The 26,193-nt window shown below is 29.7% G+C and overlaps 3 protein-coding genes across 4 annotated transcripts; 2 read left to right on the top strand and 1 right to left on the bottom strand.

Moving 5' to 3' along the window:
- Positions 1–424: 424 nt before the first annotated feature.
- Positions 425–1,510, bottom strand: LOC111242249 (nuclear polyadenylated RNA-binding protein 3-like). Its single transcript, XM_022784584.1, has one exon. The coding sequence runs from the start codon at positions 1,032–1,034 to the stop codon at positions 567–569; it is 468 nt and encodes a 155-aa protein (XP_022640305.1). The 5' UTR covers positions 1,035–1,510; the 3' UTR covers positions 425–566.
- Positions 1,511–10,116: 8,606 nt separating this feature from the next.
- Positions 10,117–14,231, top strand: LOC106763371 (enolase). Its single transcript, XM_014647569.2, has 17 exons — positions 10,117–10,264; positions 10,629–10,692; positions 10,964–11,028; positions 11,254–11,301; positions 11,402–11,488; positions 11,601–11,681; positions 11,770–11,871; positions 11,948–12,028; positions 12,159–12,233; positions 12,469–12,531; positions 12,601–12,681; positions 12,794–12,988; positions 13,073–13,123; positions 13,263–13,351; positions 13,442–13,493; positions 13,603–13,659; positions 13,924–14,231. The coding sequence occupies exons 1-17, from the start codon at positions 10,199–10,201 to the stop codon at positions 14,002–14,004; spliced, it is 1,338 nt and encodes a 445-aa protein (XP_014503055.1). The 5' UTR covers positions 10,117–10,198; the 3' UTR covers positions 14,005–14,231.
- Positions 14,232–17,280: 3,049 nt separating this feature from the next.
- LOC106763400 (uncharacterized protein At2g17340) lies at positions 17,281–22,041 on the top strand. Of its 2 annotated transcripts, XM_014647623.2 has the most exons (12): positions 17,281–17,635; positions 18,770–18,835; positions 18,920–18,986; positions 19,121–19,189; positions 19,515–19,655; positions 20,239–20,367; positions 20,484–20,570; positions 21,110–21,184; positions 21,268–21,345; positions 21,445–21,522; positions 21,601–21,663; positions 21,750–22,041. In XM_014647623.2, exons 1-12 carry the CDS (start codon positions 17,466–17,468, stop codon positions 21,828–21,830), a joined length of 1,104 nt encoding a protein of 367 aa, XP_014503109.1. In that variant the 5' UTR covers positions 17,281–17,465; the 3' UTR covers positions 21,831–22,041. The 2 variants fall into 2 exon arrangements, with proteins under 2 accessions (XP_014503109.1, XP_022640302.1); XM_022784581.1 differs by lacking the exon at positions 17,281–17,635 and having other exon boundaries at positions 18,767–18,835; positions 18,920–18,966.
- Positions 22,042–26,193: the final 4,152 nt, after the last annotated feature.

Raw genomic sequence — 26,193 nt, 5'->3', positions numbered from 1 at the left:
TTTAGTTCCATTTCTTGAGCTTTTGGATGAACCTTTCTGCAATGCTTCATCCCAATTACCAGAAAGAAAAATAGAGGTAACTTGTTGGGTAGTGGCTAGTGCATAGTAAAAAGAAAAGGAATATATAGCAATAAAGAAATTCCCAGAAAATGTTTCTTTACAAGAAAAGAAAAAAAGAAGGCAGGATTCCCTACATATGCTGCTTCCAAGCATGATCTTTGTGCACATCACTTTTTCCCCTTATCCATGTGACATGAGCAACTAGAATAAAGTTCTGCATTGGAATTTCTTATCTTCATCTTTCACCAGCAAACTCAATCACTCAACTTTTCATTCATTTTCTGGTTTAACATACCATGGTTCTCATGTTGGAGCAATTGCCTCCAAAGCACAAAAAGCAAGAGAGATTGATTATGTATGCACATATAAACAACTATTTCTATGTTATTTTCTTGATTGATACATATAAGACAGCAAAATTCAACACAAGACTCAAAAGTTTCTAGCCAGAGTTTATAAGTTTAATAACCCAATGTTAAGGCCTAACTTTCTTCATTGTTTGAGTCCTATACCAAGCTTGATGTGCTCAGCAATTCTTCCTTCCACCCTTTGTTAACTTTCTGAATAAATTCTTCCACTCTTTTCCTCAGTTCATCATTGCTGTCATCCTTTTCACTTCTGTCATCCTCCTTTTCCTGTTCCACTTTCTCTTCATCTTCATTGCTGCAATCATCATTACCTTCAATTTCAATGTTCTTAACTGTTTCTGATTCATGATCATGTGACACTTCTTCCACTTCCACTGCCTGTGGCATTGGTGCTGTGTCTTTCTCCACCACTGGCTTAGAGTTATTAGCTCCTTGTTTCTGATCATTTGCACCCTTCAAAAGATGAATTTCACTCTGCTGATGAATGCTGAAGCTAGGCTTCAAGTCCACCAGAATTATGACTATGATCAAATTGCAGAAGCAGAAGATGAAGGCTGAGCTGGAAGCAGCTTGAGTGATGAACTCCAACACAGAACCCAACATCATGGCTTGGAACAATTAGGACACAAACACAGAAAAGGGCAACAAAGAGTGAGTGAGAGAGGGTGAAAACAAACAAGATATCAGCAACAGCTAACTCTACATGCAATGTTTTGAAGACTTTAAGGGCCTATTTAAAGCCCTATTGGGATAGATGCAAACGTGGAAACGCAAATTTTAAGGAGTTTGGTGTGAAAGCTATCATCAGAATGTAACAATACAAAATAGTATACGCATATTTGTGTATATACATATGTGAAAGTTATGGAATATGGCAATATAATACAAAGTTGTATAATAATTGATTGATTCATGTATTAATAATGTGTTTGTGAAAGGTTCTTCCAACTGTGTGTGGGGCGTTTTTTATTTCATTGATTAATCAAAAGTCTTTTGTACTATGCAAAGAGCATCACATGGAGCTTTCTCAGCCAGTCATAGGCACAGCCTATGTCATAAATCGACATCACCAACCAAAACTCTTACGTTTTTGGTCTCTGTGTCGAGTCTCTACCCTTTCTTGTTTCTCGTTTTGTTGATTTTGTAAACATGGCAATTAAGAAAACTGAAGAAATGGGTTAAGATTTTGTTATGCTGTTTTGAAGATCTTGAGATTTTTTACTGTGAGTTGGTGAAAATGACCAGGGACCTAACTCTGACCAACACACTGTTGAATGTTAGAAAAATTAGTTGTTTTATTAGCCTTGAAAATGTCACCTACGATGTTCATTCATAGCTTTGTCCCTCATCGGATATTTCTGTGCCTGTCTGTGACCCAAAGGAACATAATCTCATTTTAAACTAATATAATTTGAGAATTAAAATAGATGAATTTATTTGAATATTTAAAAAAAAAAAAAGGTTTGTTTTGAGAAAAAATATCACTTTAATAATCATAATTCATTGACATAATATTTTACAACCAATTGGGAAATATGATTTTTTTGTTTGTTTGTAATTTATAATGTTTTCCTTATTTTCATTACTCATTAGAAATTACTATTTTTTTTAAGCTTATGCAACATTTTTGTCTTCATTTTATCTTCAGTGAGAGTTTTCAATATTTGGATAAAAAAATAAATAAAGCATAACCATTCAAAACAAATAAATTTATTTAACATACATGCAATAATTAATATGACAAGAATATTTAGCTAGATGGAAGGTCTTATCATTGACATTTTTGTCAAAATATTCTTTTTCTGTATACCACACATTTATTCATGAAATTTAAGTTATGTGTTAATTTCAATTGGGAGGAATAGGTAGAGTCATAAATAGGCGTAAAAAAAATATACCTATTTTTTAAAACTAAATTAACAAGATTGTACATAAATAATTTACATCAATTATGCATATATACTGAGAGTAAATATGCAGTTATGTAGTAACAGATGTATCATGTGTCTTAATAAATTTCACCACACGTGCCAATTCAAATTAATAATAAAAAAACATTAATCTTTTTAGGCACATGCATGTTCCTATGCCGAAGACAAATTTGGATAAATTTGTTACCATACATTTATAAGAGAAGAAATCAATAAAATGGAAAATTAAGAAATGGAAATATATATAAATAAAAATTCTGTCCATGCATAGTAACTTTTGAGAAGTTTTATCATCTTTTTAAATTAAAATTTACAGGTAAAAAGTTTAATTTATTTTACCGTCATAATTAATTTAAAATTCTAGACAACAGTAGTAGATTAAATAATTATATATATATATATATATATATATATATATATATATATATATATATATATATATATATATATATAACATAATTGGGCAAACACGACTGAGAAATTCAGTTAACAATATGTAAATACATTGAACTTTGACTAAATAAAAAATTAAACTTCATTCAAGTAATTATTAATAATGTTGATGATTGATGCTTATAACCATCGACAATTATTGTTTATCTACCTTGGTTGACTTTTAACTAAATTAGATTTAAGAGTCAAATTCCTTTTATTGCTTTCTCATTTCGTCTTCTTGGATTTTTGTTTATTGTTTCTGACACATAAAAAAGGCTTTTATGAATTCAATAATTTCATTAAAATATTTCGTGGTTGACTTATAATTACTAACATGAATTTGAGTCACCCAACAATTATTCGTGTATTTCGATGGTTTGTTTAAAACAAGAACAAAAAACTATACAATGTACATTTACGTTTTTAACACTATTCTTCATAGAAGGTTAAGAAACATTGTTAATGGAAACATAGTAATTTTGTATCCGTATGATAGATGTACGATAAATGTAATGATATATTTGGTTTCTTATTTGTTTGGTTGGTTTAATTTAGTCTTTTAATTTTTTAAAATGATTTAATTTGATTATTGTATTATATGACCTTCCGTCAGTAGTTGTTTGAACAGTTCAAAGATTTGTAATCTTTTTATTAGTTATTGACTTGATGGTCATTGTTTTCATTTTTTTCAACCGTAAATCAGACGGTTCTTACTAGGAAGTGAGAGGTCAATTGGTTGAACGTGTGTTTGTTGATTATGTTGCAAATTAAACGTGTTTAAGGTAAAGTATATTTATCACATTTTGTGTCGCGATTAAGTCAACCTCATTTCAAAACTTATAAATATAAGCGAGGTAAAAAGGTAGGTGATTGCATTTATTGCACTGATAAGAATTAGTTCCGATAACAGAACAATACTGACTTAAGCATCATAATACCTTTTGCAAGTAGCCCCGTACAACATAAGGAGTGCTAAAGAGAATGACTAATATAACCTGAATGGATTGAAGTTTGGAACTTTATGTTGAAGATAATGGACCTCATCCCCACACCTAAAACAATAATTTTCGTTAAGTTGAGGCTAACGTCTGTATGTTCATACCGTGTATTAATTCGTAGATTTTTTTTAAATTAAAACAAAAGCATAAATGGTCATCTGTCAGGTGATAACATCCATTTTTGCATATTTTTATATGTTTTATTGCCATGAATAAGAGACAGATATCAAACTACTTGTGACTTAGCACCACATTTGTGGGGCTGAGGGCCACCCACCCTTACACAAGTAGTTTTGAGTGGTGGGAAAGTGACATTGAGTGCCAGTTTGACAAAGTTGCTATTTCACAATTTATTCAATGGCATTGAATGGTGGCATCATTGACATGTCAAAAATGAGTATTTGTTCATACTTCTCACAAGGGTTTTAGAGAATTACACCTTTTCACGAGTTTTCTTCATCTAGGGTGTTTAGGAGAGACTTTTTGGGGTTGTTAGGTATCTTAGGAAGCTCTTCCTTCTCCTCTAATGGTTCCACCTTCATCCATGGTGATTTCCCCTTTTGATGTTAGAAAGGAAGATGAGTTGCGATTTGGAGAAGGAGATGTGAGTGGAAGGCACGAATTGAAGCTTTGAGCACTTACTAGGAGCCTTAGGAAATAACCTTCTTCTTCTCGTTTCATTTTCTTCCTATGTTTTCAATTTGTAAACCTTAGGTTCTCTGTCATGGAGAGCTAATCATTTTGTTGATATTAAATGTAATAAATGGATTCTTGTGTATTTTAACTTAATATATATATATATATATATATATATATATATATATATATATATATATTGCTTTTCCATTTCAATGGTAGTATTTGATTTTTACACTTAATACTTGTCGTTTGATCACCCATGACTTGATTATTAGTTTTTGAGGTGTTAAAAATGTCTTTTGAACCTAAAATTGAAATTAAATACCTAATGGACCTTGTATCTATGGATAAAGCATGACTCATTAGTAATCTTGAGAATTTTGAACTTGATGCACGGTTGTTTGTTAATGATCCAAGGGACTGGACTTTAATGAGTTATCATAGGTTCAAAGTCACTAGGAATATGATTTGAGTAATCTTGTGAATTAATTTTGACATGAATTTGGAATTGATATGATTGTGTGTATGCATGAGAATGAAGTTGATGAAATCTAGTGTTGACATTTGTAAATACTTTATGTTAATTTTATATTGCATATCAACTATTTGATAAAAATACTGAAAAAAGTTTCTTTGTGTTTTTATGAGCTTTGTTGTCTAATTGAGTCATGAATTATGATATTTTTCATGTATTGAAAAATTCATTGTGGAAAGAATAATATTTATTACTTGTTACATACGATTGATGCACGTGTTGCTTTTCATTAACATTTTTTTGGTGTCGTTGTTGGGGACTTGTGTTCTAATACAAGGCAATTTGAGTATTTGTGACTCTTTTAAACTTTGTTGTGTGTTTTCTTTTCTTGTGCTTTTTTTATGCAATTTACTTATAAATGTTAATGTTTTTCATTGATTTGATTTGTGCTTAATGCTTATCTCGGACTATGCCTCAGAGCATGATCTAGTTGTTGGAAGGTCCTAAGAATATGATTTTGGCAGCCTCCCTAACCAAATCAAACCAGATAACACAAGTTACCAGGGAAAGGATTGTGAGCTTAGCCCTCACTGGTCTAGTTCTTTATGCAAGTCTCGATGCATGCTTAGGCCAACAGATTGGGTAAGGTATGTTTGACTTAGATAGACACAACAAGAGGAATATGAGTGTTTTTAACTTGAAGAATAGGGATGTAAATAAGGATATTTGGAAAATCTATTTAATCATTTTGCATATTAGATTTGTTGTTTGATTGATGTGCCTTTGTTTATGTTATACATTTTTTCTCTTTGATTTTGATTTTTAATTCTCTTTTTTTTTTCTTTATGTTTTCAATTCTCAAATCTTTTACTACATCAAAATTGGGCTAAATTGTTTGTTTGAGTATCTTTTCGTGTTCGTGTGAGTGTAAGGTATATAAAATCAAAGAGAGGGCACAATGATGCATAGGGTATTGGTTCAACTAAGACCCACCAAAAAGAGTTTGTTTTTCATTCTTTTTCTATTTTTAACTTATTGTTTTCGTTGGTAATTAGAGTGTGACTTGGTTGGTCTAACATATATGTTGCAATTGGTTTGATGACAGAACCATTTTTGTTTGTTTATGGATTGACTTTAGAATACATTGAGAGTATAATGTGGTCTTGTGAAAGCTTATGCTTGCGGTTATACTTTTGTTTGTATACTAAGAATGTTGTTATTGTTTTTATTGTAGTTAATGATTGTAACACAATGTATGAAAGCCTTAGGAAACCAAAAAACTTGATGAGATGAGATTTTGTGTCTTAAAGTGTATATCTATTGAGTGCACTTTTGACTTACAATTAATTTTTCTCAAAGTTTCATAGTTTTTAGTTTTTCATTTGTACACTTATATAAGCAAACTATTTTTCTTTTCCTCCTTGCATCATGTATTGAACCAAAAAATCAACCTTATTTTTCAAGACTTAAAACATTTGTGTAACCTTTTCATGGTCATGCCACATAGTAATGTCATGTATCAGTGTTATTGTCACATGACAATGGTTGTTTTCAATTTGGTCACTATATTTAAAATTTTGATTTAATTTAGTTTTCTTATATTTTAAAGCAATCCAATTTAAACCTTTCCGATCTATGATCAAATTAGTGATTAAACTTAATTACAATTTATATATATATATATATATATATATTAAAATAATTTTTTTGAATTTATACATCAAACTACTCTACCTAAATACTCAATTTTTTTTTTTTTTACATTTGTATACTTGTAAAAATTAAAATAATTTGAATATTTAAATATAATAATTTGATGTATAAAATCTAAAAAATATATATATATATATATATATATATATATATATATATATATATATATATATATATATATATATATAACTTGTAAATAGGTTTGACTATTAATTTAGTCTTAAATTTGAGAGAACCAAATTAAATCGTTTTAAAAAATAAAGAACCTAAATTGAATTGAAATTTTAAATACAAGAACTAAAATTGAAATAATCACTCTCACGAGGTAATAATACTGCCATGTGGCATGATGACAACATATCATGTAATAGTTTATGTTTTCTTTTAATTAAAAGTTAAAAAAATAATTTAAAAATTATAAATTCTATAAATTCACATATATGATATATACGCACACGATATTAACTTTAACTTTAATGAAAAGAATCATACCATTTTAAAAAATTAAAGACCTAAATAATGGATGAAATTGAATCAACTGAACAAATACCATAACCATAATCAAATGTATAATCAAGCTAGATGGTAAGTAACATTGTTAACAAAATATCCGTATGATAAATGTTATGAATTATTATAATTTCAATGATAACAACCGAATTTTATATCTAGACTTATAATTATAAGAAAATGCTAACCAGTGTTCCAAAAACACGATTTATGACTGTTTTCGAGTGAGATTGATCGTGGATAAAATCCTTCTTTAATGTAGTGGTTTAAATTTGGAATAATTAATCACACTAATTAAAATAATATAAATTCATACAACAAAATTTATAAAGACAGAAATATCCTTTTTGTCTTTTAAATTAAATTTTTTATATTACTAGTTTTATTTCTTTATAATTAATAATTTCAGATATTAAAATATTGTTTTTTTCTTTAATACATGAGACTTTATTAAGTTAAAAGAAATGTTGTAAAATGTTTTCGAAAAGTCAGAAAAAGAAAAATGAAGTCTCAAAATCATATTTTAATTGCTTTTTTTTTTCAAAATTTTTAGGTGTCTAACACTTTATATCACTTTATAGTTGATATACTGTGTTGCTTACTTTTTTATGTTTATTGTTTTCTATGATAATTTAATATATTTTACGTTTAATTATGTTTTAATTCTTAATAATATTAAAATAAAAGACAGACCATGAGAAAGAAAGAGAAACCGTACAACTTATTTTATTATTTAATTATTTTTAATTTTTTTTTATATGCATCAAATAAATCAATTACAAGTGTATAACACTTATAATCATTTTTGTTCTTTAAATAAAATAATTTTACATTATTGAGGTCAAAATTAATTTAATATCATATTTAACTATAAATTTTTATAACTTTTAATACTTATTAATTATTCTTAACAAATGACTAGAACACTAATTAGCTCGACTCATAATTATAAGCTCTATTTCTAAATCATTGAACTATGACAACAATTGAAGAATGTATTACTGAGATCAAAGTTGAAGTGAACACGTAAACATTAAATATTTAAAAACGTGTTAAAAGAATAAAGCAATTATGAAACATGTTAGTAATGCAAATACATTAATTATAAATGTATTTATATTTCAATAAGAAAATTTAATTTAACATCTTTTATTTATTTTTGTGAACATATTTATTTATCTTGAGAAATATTATAATACACTTAAAGACAAAATACAATATTAGAAAACTTATGGTCATGATTAAATATTTGATATCATACTATGGTAATTAAAAAATAAAAAATAAATGGGGGAATATAGATTTTTCCTCAAACATTTTAGGAACAATACGTGTCTCATATTATTCAAAATGGATAAAAACAACTATGTGAAATTTTTTTCAACTTGTGTCGGATCCTTTAATGTTACATTAAATACTAACATTTAGAAGATGAGGTTGTGTGCAAAGTTTCACAAAGTACAAAGTACTACATTAGACGTTGTTCGTTCTTTTCTTTTCAACTAATCCATTATTCTTTTTAGAAATGAAGCACTATTGCATTGAATGCATCAATTATAGAATTTGCATCTATAAAAAAAAAAAAAAAATATATATATATATATATATATATATATAAATTTAAGATTAAATATTAATTTATGTCAGACAGTGATTCAATAGGAAATAAAATAATTGATCAATAAATGAAAAATTTTACAAAAAAAATATTCAAAACCATTTAATATTATGTTAAAAAGTAAGAGGTAGTTTGATCAGCCCCATAAGATGCACATAAAAGCTACGTGGGTGCAAAAAGAAATGGACAACTACCAATATTCTTGACCCGTTACAAATTCAAGCCTTCAAATGGGGGCACTTCACATAGCAATTCAATAAAATTTTGAATACACCTTTATAGCTTATTCTACAAATGTTTTAAAATTTATACCATTTCCTTACCATTTATCTATTTAATAGAGGTGACTTGTGTTTTTTTTTTTTTTTTTTTCTTATGATAAGTTTTCAATGTCCCATTCATTAAAAGAAATTCCAACTCATTCATAAAACTAAACAAAGATTTTTTAAAGCTAAATGATAAACTGATAATTTAGCATTTTCATCTTATTTATATATGTAATTTGATATACAAGATAAATTTTTAAGATTTTAACACATTTATATACACATAATACTAATCTTTTTTATTCATATAAAAATTTAGAACACATATACAGAAGTGAAAATAAAAAAATAACCAACATATACAAATACAATACAAAATCTTTGCTTCATGATGTTTCACTCTCGTAACGTTATTGTGTAGTGGTAATCATGATTATTATTGTAACTAGTGTCTAAATAGTTCATCACGGTTAATTATTTCTAACCATTAGATCTCTTTGAGAAAAACATCAAACGCTGCCTCAAGTTTTAGAAGCTAGAATGCGAAACTGTTGGCTACTTTACGACCTTGAATCTATCAAATCAACAGACTAGGTCATGTAAGAAAACCATTGAACAACCTTTTACTGACAAAAAGTAACTTCTATATAACAATTAAATTCAATTAATATATGTTAGACAAAGTAACTTCTATTTTAACAGGTTTTATTTTTTAATTACGAGATTTTAGTTAAAGAAACTAATAAAAAAGGGTTATCTTCTCATTACTAAAATAAGTTCTTACATTAAATTTTAATATTTTTTTATGAATCATGTTAAAATATTATTGAAAAGTAACGTTAAAAATTTTCAAAGGTAGTTTTGCTTTTGATTGATTCAACGTTTTCGAGAACCTCGGCACCTAGGAAGGGAGCTGAAGCACTTGGCATATTCCCCTCTCTGGGGACCCACTCGCATCGAAGCAAGAGTCTCGTGATGCCCCACTAAAACCATCTCAGCCCTACACGTCACTCTTCTTTTACCCAAGATCAACGGTCTATATTCAACGTCTTTCCACCGTAGCCACGTACCAACCTCCTTTATAAATGATCCAATCGCACTCTTGCATTCGGACTGTATCGTCACTTTCTTGGAAAATCAGAGCGACGCTTGGAAAATTCAAAACTGTGAAAGAGTAACGCTGCGATGGCAACAATCAAGGCCGTTGAGGCTCGTCAGATCTTTGACAGCCGTGGAAATCCCACCGTCGAAGTGAGTTTCTCTCTGCTGTCTCTCTTTCGCCATTTGCTTTTGTCGTTTTCTATTAGAAACTGTGAAAATGTGCGGGGAAAAGGAGAGAAAATGAATTTACGTTCCATTTCCGGTTTTACATAGAGAACGTTGATTCGTTACATAACTTGCATTCTGTATTTTTACGCGGATGGTTTAAGCGAAGCTTTCATTTCTATATCATGAAAGCGGTTTGTTACTACTGTTTGGACGTTGAGAAAATGTGCGGGAATATGATCCACGTTCTATTTCGGTGTTAGTAGATGATTTGTTTCTATTTTTGTTACGAGACTGGTTTATGCGAAGCTATGATTTATGGATTCTGAATGCCGTTTGTTGTTGTCAGGTTGACGTTAAACTCAGCGATGGAACCTTCGCCAGAGCTGCCGTGCCTAGCGGTGCTTCAACAGGTAAGTGATCGGTGTTTATTCTTTAGAAGAAAATGTGTTTGTGTGTTCACTGTTCTTGTGAGATATTGTTTGTCTTGTTCTTATCGAAGCGTCATTATCGTACCGACCAGGGATTGTGGTGTTTGTAGTTGTGGTAGTTGGTAGAAGTCGAATGCGAAGGTTTTGAATGTTATGTTCTTGTTTATCTGTTTCAAGGTTCGTTTCATATGGTTGCGGCATGGGTTGGTAGTTCTGAAAGTTGTGTGCCTTACTCGTTTTGCTTTCTATGAAGGTGTTTATGAGGCTCTGGAATTGAGGGATGGAGGCTCGGACTACCTCGGTAAAGGTGTTAGCAAGGTGCTTGACGTTTGATATTCTGTTATTTCATTTTTATGTATTTACAAGGTCTTTTGCCAAAAAGAATTCAAAAATGACAATCAATAACATTTTTATGTATTTACAAGGTCGTTTGCCAAAAAGAATTCAAAAATGACAATCAATAACTTTTTGCATTTATTTTTTATTTTTTTCGTTTATGATGTGTTGATCTGATAATAAGACCTCATATTTGCCTTGGCGTAGGCTGTGAAGAATGTGAATACAGTTATAGCACCTGCTCTGCTTGGGATGGTATTATGCAACTGTAAAATTGGACTTGTGGAATACTTTTGGGAACATATTAATGGTGGAAATTTGATTTCATTTGCTATTTGTTTTTTTGTCTTTACAGGACCCAACCAAGCAGACTGAACTTGACAATTACATGGTACAGCAGCTTGATGGAACTGTTAACGAGTGGGGGTGGTGCAAGCAGAAGGTATCGCTACATGATTTCGTTTGAATTATTCAGTTCGGTGACTGCATCTTATATAGCTGTATTGGGCGTTCATTTTATGCTAATTAGTTTTGCAATATGTTGACATTTTCAGCTGGGTGCCAATGCCATTCTGGCAGTGTCACTTGCTGTCTGTAAGGCTGGTGCTGAAGTGAATAAAATTCCTCTGTACAAGGTATGTGAGGTTTTTCGGTAATAATAGCTCTTATCTGTTAATCTTGTGTTCTTATGATATGTGCTTTTCTATTGTTTTAATTTTTCAGCACATTGCCAATCTGGCTGGAAACAAGACTTTGGTGTTGCCTGTTCCTGCATTCAATGTTATCAATGGAGGCTCACATGCAGGAAATAAACTAGCAATGCAGGTAATGTCTATTTAATGCAATAGTTGAACAGGGACAATTTCTGATTGAAATACGTACCCTGTGTCCTCTTTTATAGGAATTTATGATTCTCCCAGTTGGGGCATCTTCGTTCAGAGAAGCAATGAAAATGGGCGTAGAAGTATACCATCATCTAAAGGTTACAGTCCTTTCTTCCTAACTTTTTTTTTTTTCAAAAAACGAAAAACAGAAACACAAAATGGATGAAAGAATTGACATTCTTATTATTAGTGATCATGAATTAAGATGTTCACGCGTTTATCTTACAGGCTGTGATTAAAAAGAAGTACGGACAGGATGCTACTAACGTGGGTGATGAAGGTGGCTTTGCTCCTAACATCCAGGTCTTAAACGGCTAGTTTTAGTTTTTTTGATCTTGTAATTATTTAAAAGTAATATATCATTTTCTTGCTTGCATATAGCTGCTTGATTTATGGTTTTGTATATATCAATATCTTGCGATATAACATTCCTAAGATGTGTGAACAACTATATTTTTTCCGTTACATGACTTTGGTTATTCTTATCTTCCTAGTTCAAGCAATTTATCTCACTAAATCACGTTGTTTAATTTTTTAGGAAAACAAAGAAGGGCTTGAGCTTCTGAAGACTGCCATTTCCCAAGCTGGTTACACTGGAAAGGTTGAATCTCTGTCTACTGAATCTAATTTAGCACCTTAACGTATGGCTGACTAATTTCTATCCTCACAGGTTGTAATTGGTATGGATGTTGCTGCTTCAGAATTTTACAATAACAAGGACAAAACATATGACTTGAATTTTAAGGAAGAGGTTGATATCTTACAAAACTTTTCCCATTTTTTCTTAAATTTTCATTTTCCCGTCATTAAGGAGGAGGTTGTCAAATGCTTTAGCTAGATAACATACTACTACCTTGTTGCAGAATAATGATGGATCGCAGAAAATCTCAGGAGACAGCTTAAAGAATGTGTACAAATCATTTGTGACAGATTATCCTATTGTGTCTATTGAGGATCCATTTGATCAGGATGACTGGGAGACCTATACAAAATTAACCGGTGAAATTGGTCAGCAAGTGCAGATTGTTGGTGATGATCTCCTCGTCACCAACCCGAAGGTATGCTTTATTAACTCCAAATTGATCTATGTACTACAAACACGTATCATTTTGACATTATTGTCTTTGTCATTAACAATGTAGCGTGTGGAGAAAGCAATTAAGGAGAAGGCTTGCAACGCCCTTCTGTTGAAGGTAAAATTAACTTAAGGCTTTTTTCATCTGCTAGAGGATCAGAATTTTAGATTACCGTATTATTTAAATATCTATCTAGTTTGAAAATTTGTTTATCCACTTTAAGAAGAAATTTTGATTTTTGTACTTTCAATTTTAGGTGAATCAAATTGGTAGTGTAACCGAAAGTATTGAAGCTGTGAGAATGTCTAAGAAAGCTGGCTGGGGTGTCATGACTAGCCACAGGAGGTAATGAATGTTCATTTTTTTTTTTTTTTTACATTGTATTACCCTTTCTAAGTGCAAACTAATGTGCTTCATTTTGTCTGCTGTATGTAGTGGTGAAACTGAGGATACCTTCATTGCAGACCTCGCAGTTGGGTTAGCAACTGTAAGTAGTGAGAAGCTTTTTTAGAATAGTTTGTCATGGTTCTTCATTGTTTTTAGAAAATTTAGCATACGCTGATATAATGTAATCATGCTGCGTCAATATCAAACAGGGTCAGATCAAGACTGGAGCTCCCTGCCGATCTGAAAGGCTTGCCAAGTACAATCAGGTAAAAACTACGATCCTTGTTAAAGTATTTTTTGTTACATGGCCTGAATATAGTAATTACAAACACCTTACGCCATCTCCAATACAAGAATACAGCAGTTACCATATGGTCTTTTTTGTTATCATATGGCCTGAATATAGTAATTACAATAGCTTACGCCATCTCCAATACAAGATTACAGAAGTTAATTTTAAATGTATGTAGAGAGCTTACCAGGTAGATTAAGTTGAAGTGTTTAACAAGTTCTTTGGTGTGGTGTTGCAGCTTCTGAGGATTGAGGAGGAGCTTGGTCCAGGTGCTGTTTATGCTGGTTCCAAATTCAGAGCCCCGGTGGAACCCTACTGATTATTTAGCATATGAACACCAGCAGCATTTAAATAAGATTCTATTACTGCAGGGGGCTTCACATGTACTTTTTTTTTTTCAAAACTTAAACTTGTCTGAGAGTGAGTTCTTTTTGGCGACAAAATAGCGTAGCAGTATATGTGTCTCTTTTGGCCTGGCTTCTTATAGCCAATTATCAACTATTACTACAAATTTTGGGAGAATTTTATAGTTTCTACATTCATCTCGATCGTGTCGTTCAGCTTTACTTTCTCATCAATTAGAATTAGCATCGTTAAATTTTGACGCCTAATGCAATCTTTTCAACTTATCTGGAACCGCCCATTTGGCAGCACTATTTGTGTTCTAGTTTAAGTATTTGAGGAATGTGATAATTAAAAATATATGAAAAATAAAATAGGTTTGGTTTAAATTGACTGTGTATTTTGATTTTCATAGCAGACCTATAATTTCTATATTTTTAAATTACATAAATAAAACTTTTCATTTTCTATATCAATGAAGCTTAATTTTTATTCCTATAATCGTTGACAGATGAAAAATATTTAGTTGCCAACAATAAAAAAAAAAAAAGTTGTGAATGAAAAATTGCATCTACAAGCATATATGTTAAACTTTTTTTCTTTCAAAACCGACTCTTTTGTTGGCGTTGGTATTTGTTTCAGAGTAAATTAGTTTTAAACCCTTACATAAGTACATGTAGATCTAGGTTTGTGTGTTTATTAAAAAAGAATTAAAAAAATATTTTTAAGTTTATAATTAAATTTTAAATAAAATTAATCTTAAAAATAATTTATAGGTTTAAAAAGTTATGATGTCTATAAAAATATAAATAATAAACTTTGTAAAAAAAATATTAAAAATAATTATTTGGATTGATATCCATTAAAACAAAACACATCTAAAAAAGGTTTAAATGTGTTTTTTTTTTTTCTAATTTAAATACTAATGTTTAGTTTAGTCACTCATTCTGAAAGTGCGTGAAATATCAATGAGTTAAATTTTTCTTACGTGATATTTTACGCTTAATGTCAAGGAAAAAGTTCCACTATATTGCAAACAACCATATATCATGACATCACTTAAATCATGTTAAATGAAAAAAAGTTAGAAGTATTATTGATGATAATAATTTATGGAAAAATGGTGTAGAGTTAAAGAAAATTAGATCTAATAGTTACACTGAATATTGAATGCTTAGATCTAAGAGTTCCATTAGTTAAAACTAAGCATTTTAGTTATTTAAAAAGAGATCTAATTTTTTAAATTTCACATTAATAATTGATTATTACTTATAATAATCAATTGTCATTTTACTATAATTAATTATTGACAAAATAAAATTTACAGTGAGACATTTTTTGAAAAGCATAATAATTAATTATCATATTGATTATCACTTAGTATAATCAATTATCATTTTACTATAAATGATTATTGACAAAACCAAAATCTATAGTGAAACATAGTTTGGAAAGCAATGTGGCAATAATTTATTATTGCTTGCAACAATTGTAACTTAGTTTTTCATATTTTAATCTAATTTCAAAATAAAAACAAGTTTTCTTCTATAAAATGGGTAAAACTTTATGATTTTAGATACATGAATTGGATAGTGTGGAAATGTTTCGAAAGCTTTATGAATAGAGAGATAAATTTCATGAAGTGTAATGTTAACTGATCGAATTTTGTTAGATAAAACTATTTATCATTTGTGTGATTCAAAAAAATGTTTCTTTATCTCTTATGTGACTCAAAAACGGTGTCTTTATCCTTTATGAGATCCAAATGAGATGTTTATCTTTTGTAGATTTCAAAAAAATTATCTTTCATCTCTTGTAACTTTAAGAAAGATATTTTTTGAACCTTAAAACTCTTTTTTATCTGAATCCATATAAAATTTATTTGCAAATTTCTTTTTTTATATTCTCTTTATTTATATTTGATTATCTTAAAGGAATCAATTTTATTGCTAAGTCAGATATTAAAAAGGAAAAAAAAAATTAAAGCAAATTTTTATTAAGAACCCAATCCATCCCTTTTGGGTTTTTGTCTTGATTATTTTGCTGTACAATTCTAACAAACCAAAAAAATATAGTTGTGGTGATGAATGTTTCTACAAGGTTAAAGTAAATAAATGAAGATAAAGACACAAGTAGCGATAAATTTTTTTGATAATACTATAAAATATAATAAAACAAAATATATTTGTTTTATAGCAGCATTTCAGATCAATTGTCAAGATAAAGTAAAAAATAACTAGTTACATTTAAAAGAATAAATCCATTTGTTTTCAATAATTAATTTAAAGTTGATAAAATTAACTTATGATGAATATTTCATTGATACAGGGAAAAGTCACTAGTAGGCATGGTGAGAAATACAAATGAAAATAGTTGAAACTCAATTCAACAATTAATATGTTAAAGTTGAATTTTGAGTCAGTTAAAATGTAAAGTTGTGAAGTAATATTGTTAAATGAAAAGAACTATCTCATCTTGAGAATGAATTTTCTATGAATTTGAAGATCATCTAAATCTTTTTCTTTATAGTTATCTTTTATCATTGGTTAAGATGTAACAAATTTGATTAATTATGTAGTGTGCATTCTCTTATGGATCCTAGGAGTTCAATATTTTACTCTAATGGAATGAAAAATATATACAAATTTTTCACAATACTTTTTGCTCATGTTCTGATTTCTCATATATATATATATATATATATATATATATATATATATATAATGCAAAAGAAAGTACAACAAATAAACTTATAACTTAGGTGGCTGCTCCTAATTTAGCAAGTGATCTCATGAGTCGTCTTCATGATATGTGTGGACAACGAAAACTTCCCAGTTTGAGGGAAGGGATGACAGAATTTCAAATATCAGGAGTTTCTGATATATAATATTATCTGATATATAATATTATAATTAAATAGTGGTATTTGATAACATTTTTTTACAATATTTTATATTATCATGTGATTAGTTCAAAAATCAATAATAATAATTATAAATATCATCATGGACCAATCACAAAATAATACAAAAATGATGTTAAAATGTTATCAAGAAAATGTTATGTAAGTATTATTATCCATTATAATTAGATTTAAAGATTTTTGTAGCTTTTAATTATTTTAAAAAGGTAGAATAAATCCATGAAAATTTAAAACTGATTATTGTTTACTTATTAAGAGTTATTATTTAGTGAAGAAAAATCATTTGTTATTTTAAAATTAATTTTTTTAGCAGAAAAGGAAAAGAAGCTGAGAGTTTCAAGTCGTGTGAGAAGTGAAAGTGAGGAGAGAAGCGCCACTCCGTCACGCTTTCTCTCTCATCTCTCTCTGTCTCTCTCACTGCAATTCCTGTTGGCGAATTGAACTCACAACGCAAGTCGGATCTTATCACTATTTATTGATTTTGCAATCAAATTCATTCCTTTTTTCTGTGAGAAATGGAAAGCGCGTCAGAGCTTGTGGAATTTCCATTGTTGTTGACACCAATTGATTCTCACTACAGAGCATGCACCATTCCCTACAGATTCCCCTCCGATAACCCCCGCAAGCCCACTCCCACCGAAATCTCTTGGATTGATCTCTTCCTCAACTCCATCCCCTCTTTCAAGTGCGTTCTCCTCTCCTCTTCTTTTCACTAAAAAAGTTTTTTTTTTCTTACCCGATTCGTAGTTTTTCATCGCTTTCAGCATACCCTTTTGCTTGTTCTGCCCGACGACGGCTTGTTTTTTGTTAAAAATTACTTTTTTTTTTTTTATCTCTCTTACAAATCGATAACAAAAATTGGTCGTTTTTATATTTTTTGCTTTTCCTTACACCACTATGATGTTTGATTGTGTGATTTTAAAGGTGATCAGGATTGTTTTTACCGCTGTCATAGTTACTACTTCTATTTGTATGCTAACTTATTTGATTCGTTTTTTTACGCTTTCTAAAGTGTGTCGACCTTTTTGTTCTTGTAGTTGGATTTGATTTTTATTTTTATTTTTAACTATTTAACCGTTATATGCGTTTGTTCGTAATGGTGGTTGGTATGTGTGCTTGTGCGAGGTGAACAACATGTTCAGGTGGTGTCACCATTATCATTTGTTTGTTGCTTATCGTTCAAAAATAGCAGTTTGAACTTGTTTGTAAATTTTTATATCTGTGGGAGTTACTGCCAAAGTAGTTGGTACAATTGGGAGGTCAATTATGCTGATTATGCTTTGATACTTCTCATGGCATTTTTTTTAACTTTCTTCCCATTTCCTTGGTACTGGGTCAGGGTTAGTTTGTTTTGGTTTCTTTAGGGACTTTAGAGGTTAGCCAAAAGTCCAAAACTTACATCTAAAAGATGATTTGAGTTGTCGCTAGGTAGGTAATGGTGAAGCTTCTTTATGAGTAGTTGAGTGTTCGGTGAACATTTTATGTAAGCGTCATCAATTTTAACGAGAGACCAAAGTGTCATGATCATAATAAAGTCTCTAATAAGTAATAACAGTGGATGTTTAAGTTGTTTGAATAATAATTTGTGAATTTGTTGATATAAGTTTTTTATATTTTGAATCAACCGGAACACACCAAATGACTAACCAATTTGACTATCTCTCTTTGTGTAGATTTTAGGAGCCCATCTTTGTTCAATTTACAAACTTGTCACTGTTATTTTTTCCGAATCAGTGAAATATGTGATTTTATATAATTGCAAGGATTTCATTGTTTATTTGTTTCTTGTTTACATCATCATTTAGCTTTGGTTTGGCAGGAGGCGTGCAGAGAGTGATACTTCAGTTCCTGACGCGGCTGCCAAAGCTGAAAAGTTTGCTCAAAGGTGATCTTTATATCTACTTTACATAATAGCTTGTGGTATGGGATTTACTAATTTTGTATTTTGTTTATGCTTTCCCTGGAAAAGATATGCTGACATACTTGAAGATTTGAAGAAAGATCCTGAAAGTCATGGTGGGCCTCCTGATTGCATTGTATGTTCTATACTATAGCTAGAATTATACCCTAAGCCTCCCTCCCCAAGAAGAGGAATTAGAAGATAAAAGCAGCAGCTGGTGATGTTTCTAATTTCCTTCATTGTTTTTCTTTCTGTTGGGTGATTTTTCAGCTTCTTTGCCGACTTCGTGAGCAAGTGCTCCGAGAATTAGGATTCAGAGATATATTCAAAAAAGTCAAGGTAAGTTTTACTGCTATTTGGGATGCCATTAGTTTCTTCTATGCAGCTATGGATAATAAAAGGTCGAATAAAAAGTGTGTTCCTGTCTGATTGTAGTCGAAGAAATTTAACATCTTGCTTGTCCTGTGGAGGAAAATTGAATGGATTTGTTTTTGGTTATAGTTGGTTGAAAAGCTCTATAGTTATTAGTCGAAGTGGAGAAGATATAACCGTACATTATCAATTTCAATAAAGAAGAGCTAGGGTGTTATTATGACATTACTTATGCACAATGTAGTTTCATTTCACCTAAGGTATGTTACTCCTTTCTGATTGGCTGCAATAGGATGAAGAAAATGCAAAAGCCATCTCACTTTTTGAGAATGTTGTTCAACTTAATGATGCCATTGAAGATGAAGGCAAGCGACTCGAGAATCTAGTCAGAGGAATTTTTGCTGGAAACATATTTGATCTTGGTTCTGCACAGGTAGGATGATTTGCTACGCATTCTTTGATAACTTCGCATAGCTAAATTTTGACTCTTCCTCAAACCAAACTGTATCTACCCATTGTTCAAATACTAATTTTACGTCATTAAGCTGCAATCTCTATGGATGTTCTTTTATGTCCATGTTACAATACCAACCTCTTTACTCATTATTCCTTCCAGTTCCCTATTATTAGCTTTGGTTTAGTTTAGTTCAGTTCTTCTATAAAGAGATATGGTGTGGTTGATATCATTAAAATACAATATTCCATAACTTTTCTTTGCTGAATTGTTGGCATTACTAATGTCTATCCTTATCGCATCTTCTGAAATTATTTGATTTTGTTCCTCAATGCCATGTGAAACATAAGGGCACATGGTTTGGTTAATTATCCTCAGTTAAAATACAATGTTCCTTTATGTCTTCCCTTGGTTGCTGAAATTTGGCATTGGTAACTAGATATAATTAAAGCTTTACTCATGTCTGAACTTATTTTCCTATCACAATCATAAGCGGTAGTGTGTAGAATTACATCTATTTGTACTTTACATATAAACTAATTCTTTTCACAATTTCTTGAAGCTTGCAGAGGTTTTCTCTAAGGATGGAATGTCCTTTTTGGCTAGTTGCCAAAATCTGGTTCCTCGACCATGGGTTATTGATGATCTTGACACTTTTAAAATGAAATGGAACAGGAAGCCATGGAAGAAGGCAAGTTTCCTGTGTATAAATTCAAGAGACACAATTTTATCATTAATTTTTGAAAAGTATTTTTGCCTCCTGGCTGCCGTTGCTAAAGTTCTAATCTTTGCCCTTTATCATGGCAGGTTATCATATTTGTTGATAACTCTGGTGCAGATATCATTTTGGGTATCATGCCATTTGCAAGAGAGCTACTTCGGCGTGGGAGTCAGGTTTGCTGACAAATTCATTCATTCGTAGAAGAAAAATTCACTAGGGAAATATTGTGTAGAGATATAGGATAAGGAACCCTTCTTAAGATAAGAACGAAAGAGGAAAAAAAAACTGAAAAATGAGAAAATCAATGGAGCAAGAATGTCCAATCAATAACAAGCTTGCCTGATTTACAAGGCCATTTGCACCACATAAAACCCACATACATGAATATTTACAATATCATTTGTTATGCCCTTGAAATTTCTTTAAAAGGGTGAGTTATTATCCAACCAAATGAATTTTTACCAGATCATTTGTTCTCACATGGCCACGGATATTTTGAATCTTTGCTTCTACCAAGTTTTTCTGATATTTTAGTTCTAAATCAATCATTTAAACTCTAATTTATGGATAAAATTTGTGAATGATTGTCTTGTTGTGTAGATGTTTATTGGTCTTATTCCATTTTAGTTATCTTTTTGAAATTGAAGCTGCTTTTCATATGCTGTTCTTGCAGCCGGCATAACATATTTTACGTGATTCTCTTTGGATTTAGGTTGTATTGGCTGCTAATGAGTTACCATCTATCAATGATGTGACTTGTTCTGAGCTAGTTGAAATTATATCAAAGGTAATGAAAATAAACACGTGTAAGTTTTTGAAAAGGCCATATTCCTCACTAACTCCTTTCATTTTTGGTTTCCACTTATCCAGTTAAAGGATGAACAAGATCAACTTGTGGGTGTCAGTACTTCAAATCTTTTAATTGCTAACTCTGGCAACGATTTACCTGTAAGTAAATGAGCAATGAATTTTTCTATCTAGCAAAATTGTGGTATTTGAACTTATGATGATCGAATCTTTCTTGCTTTGTGTTGAAACGGATTACAGGTTATTGATCTTACAAGAGTGTCACAGGAGCTTGCTTACCTTGCCAGTGATGCAGATCTTGTCATCTTAGAAGGGATGGTAAGTTCTTCCTCTGTCATTGCATCTGGGTTATCAAATTCATATGTTAAACAAATGCTAATCTACTTCTTTTGCCAGGGCCGTGGAATAGAAACAAATCTCTATGCTCAGTTTAAATGTGATTCCCTGAAGATTGGAATGGTAATGCAGCTTACCATTATCTTTACCTTCTTCAATAATGAAAATTTGAGCTTCTAATGATTCCTTATATGGCATAATTTTCTTAGGTCAAACATCCTGAGGTTGCACAATTTCTTGGTGGACGTTTATATGACTGCGTATTCAAATACAATGAAGTTTCATCTTAACAAGCCTTATTCTTTTCTCTACTAATGCTGCACAACCTGCATATTTTTTACCATTGATATGCCTTTAGTTTGGTACTTTTTAGAACGTCAATTCAGTGTTATAAAGGTGATATGACCGAACCATCTTACTTGTAATAAAGAACGATTCTACATACATGCAGTTAGAAAAATGTTAACAGCATACTATTTCATACATTTTTATTTCTTATCAGTTGAAATTCTTGTTTAAGTAACAAAGTTAGATCCTCAATTTTAACTAACAGCACAACTGTATCATTTCTTTCTAAGGAAAACATCATTTTCTTAATTTTGAGACTCTGTTTGTTTAGAGGAATTTTACTGTTGAAAAGAATTATCCAAGACAAATTTATCATTTCAACCCTGTTCGTTTCGATACATTTGCAAATAAAAGAATACCATAATTTACACAAATCATGTTTATACCTTACTAATGATAATTTAATGTTTGAAGTTGTTACAAACATAGTTCCACCATTATAGGACTTTTCCAGAAACAAAAAAATTACTCTGATCTCATATTTGTTTTGAAGTGGCAGAAAGTGATATAATCATTATTATGAATACGTAAAAATGGGTTACAATCCGCGAGCTAACTCGGTCCATCACGGGTTCGGGTTGGGTTGAGTTTAAAATTAATTGAATTTTTTTTATGCAGGTTAGATTTCAACCCGGCTTATTTAAATCTAACTCATGCGGGTTGAACCTGTGGTGGGTCGGGTTGGCCTGCCAACCCACTTACCCAATTTTATTTTTTTAATTTATTATATTATTTATGAAACTTATGGCATATAAGAAACTTATTTGTATATTTTTTGTTTTTGGATGACATTTGCATTATATTGTACTTTTTATTATTATTTTGAATTGTCTTCCGTTTAACATCATTTTTTTCGAGTGAAATTTGTTTAAATTTGAATATAGAAAGTTTTTAATTTTTTTATTTAAAAAAATTGTAATTAAATGGTCTAGTGAGCCAATCTGTTTACTCATTATCCCATGGTGAGTCGGGTTCGAATTTTTCTGACTTGCTAATAAATGAGTCGGATTGGATTGACTCACTAAGTGGCCAACCTGTGATGGACTGGACCAGGTCGAGTCGGATTACCCGTTATGAAAATGTGATGCCATTAGAAGAAGTATTAGAAGGAGTGGATTTGTTATATATATAGTTAAAGGAAGATGCATTGAATCTTTAAGTTGGTCTTCAGTCTTAGCCATATTGTTGCCATGATGGGATAATACAATTCTTTAATTCACCAACTATAACCTGTCACAACTAATAAAAGGAATCTACACTATAATTATACTATTATATTATTGCTACAATATATATCCCTCGTCTCTTTCATATTTAATTTATCACTTTTTATTATGTCTGTTATTATTGTTTTTTTTCATCTATAAAGTTTAATCATCAAGCCTTAACTATAGTGTTCTGAGATTTTTTTCTTCTAAGTCTTCAAGGAGAAACCATCAAGATTTTATTTTATAAGTTTTCTTCTTTTTAATATTTTGGTAATCTTGGAAATAATGTTTAATTAAGAGAATGTTAATGTATTTACCAAGACTTTTCAATAATTAATTCATTATAAAAGTAATAAATACTCTGTATTATATGAACTTAAGATCGGACTATTCACACAATACAAAAGTCAAGAAGGTCATCTTACAACGGTCACCTTTAAACAACAATTAGATTTGAATGGAGATTAGTTTACTGTAAAACTTGATTAAAAAGGCAACAATTAGACTATTAGTAATTCAAAGCTCATTTTAAAATCTATAAATATATGTTTAAGAGATAAGTAATAGCATTTATTATACATTAATTGCTGAACTGGTTAAATATTTACTAATTTTGATATTGAAGTAACTTGGATAACCTCCTAATTAAACAGTGTAAAAGATAAACGGGAAATCAGCATTATAACACAAAGACTTGAAGAACAATAATCTCGATCTCGAAATCAATATAAAACTAATAAACAAAAAGATAAAAAAATAAATAAAAAACACATGAAAAAAATGATTATTATTTTACTAATGTTCTTTGTTATTTTTATCTTCAATATGTTACGGTTATATGTGCATCTATTTTTCCTCTGCTCATTTAGTAATTTTAATTGAATTAGACTAAAAGAAAATGAACAGACTAATTATCTATAATATCTTTGATATGATGATATGTGATTTGGATATTCAGAGAATTTCAAGAATAAATTTTATGTATTGAAAAGTTGTTAGTGTATGCTTGACAAACTAGACTCCATAATGAGGTATCCTGATCGATATTCTACCAATTATTCAACTTGTGTAGAGATGAATGGAGTAGGGAAAAAAATGACACGACATCTTTGCCCTAAAATCTTAAGTATGAAAGAATAACATCGTGAGTAGAATAGGGTGATAATTTATGACTTTACAGAATATAAAATACTACTATGAGTATACATATTCAGTAAAGTTCTATATAAAAGTGTGTATGTGAATAATTGAGTATAGAATCACTTGTATAATATTATACATACATACATATATATATATATATATATATATATATATATATATATATATATATAAACTATTTTAATAAATATTTAAATTCTAATTCTAAAATTTCGTTATGATCTCTCAATTTTCAAGGTAATTAATTATTAGCTTTTTAGATAAAATAAAATGGCCCGCTATCGTTTTTTAAACTATTCAAAGAGTAAAGTCCCGAAGTTTTGCATCAAAATTAGTTTTTGATGGTATTAAGAGCCACGAAGAGAACAAAAAATTATGCTTAAAAGGTTTGTTTATTTATTAAATTGAAATAAAGAGTTTATTTTATATACTATTATTATTATTATTATAAAACATCTATCTATAATCAATAAAAACTAACATTAATAAATTTTAAACAATTATTATAAAAATAGTATATTTAATGTATGCATTGTCATTAGTTATTAAAACAAATGATAAAATAAAAATTACGTAATTTTTGTAGCATACACGGTTTACCCATTTAAATATCTCTATAAAAATGTTAAATATAGTTTACTTCTACTTAAATTTAGTCAATTTAATTGAATACGACATATAACTAAATAAGAAAAACTCAAAAAGTGGTCTTCGACCTCTTTCACTGCCTTTTCTCATTCTTTTAACTTTGCCTTCATTTCCTCGTCTTGAAGCATTTTTTAAATAATTTTGGATAATTAATTAGTCCTACTTTTCGTACTCCACTTTCACTAACTTTAGAGTAATTTTTTAGAGAATTCCTTACTCAGTAAATTGTGGTGACAAGATTTTATGTTAGTAATAGATTTGTTTTTTACGTATATGGGTAAAAATGATTTGCATTTTATGCAAATGGGCAAATTTTTTTAATTCATTTTATCTTTCTTTTATCTTTTAAAATTTTTCTAGATAATTATTTTACTGTTTTTGTTAATATTTTAATACAGTTTTCATTCTTAACACTTTTAACCTATTCTAGATACAGTTTTAACCCATTTTGTAAATATTTGATTTTGTGAGTTTTTTAATAAAATATTTTTTTTTATAAGTTTTTTTTTTCTCCAACCCACATTTAAAGATGATTATATATAGGATAATGATATTTAGACAACATTTTTTTGACAACATTTGAACATTGATTATGTGTCAATATGTGATTGGTAAAAAGTTACTCCACAATAATGTTTATGATTACTCTACAATCAATACTAGTAATCATAAACATTATTGTGGAGTAACTTTTTACCAATCACATATTGACACATAATCAATGTTCAAATGTTGTCAAAAAAATGTTGTCTAAATATCATTATCCTTATATATATATGGAAAAACTTCTCCTAACAACACTTTTTCAACAATTTTTTGACAATGCATACATGACAGTTTGTGATTGGTCTGTTTTAAATATTTTTTAAACATAAATTCAAATAGACCAATAAAATGATGACATGTGTCTCATTATTAAAAAATGTTTAAAAAGTGTTGTCAAAAGGAAAATGATATTTTAACACCATTTTTTGACACGATTTTGACACTGCACACGTGTCAAAATGTGATTGGATAATTTCAAATTCAAAAAGTTGAGACAGAAGTATGTTTGGACGAAAAAAACAAAAGTTTGTTTTTAAATTTGAAATCGTCCAACCACATTTTGACACGTGTGCAGTGTTAAAATGGTGTCAAAAAATGGTGTTTTTAAATTTTATTTTGACAAGGAAAATAAAATTTTAACACCATTTTTTGACACCATTTTGACACTGCACACGTGTCAAAATATGGTTGGACGATTTCAAATTTAAAAACAAACTTTGGTTTTTCTCTTCCAAATATACCC

This window comes from Vigna radiata, chromosome 1 (assembly GCF_000741045.1).
Source record: "Vigna radiata var. radiata cultivar VC1973A chromosome 1, Vradiata_ver6, whole genome shotgun sequence".
NCBI classification, from domain to species: Eukaryota; Viridiplantae; Streptophyta; class Magnoliopsida; order Fabales; family Fabaceae; genus Vigna; species Vigna radiata.
The sequence above is the reverse complement of the archived record's forward strand: the minus strand, read 5'-3'. Positions and strand labels throughout refer to the sequence as shown.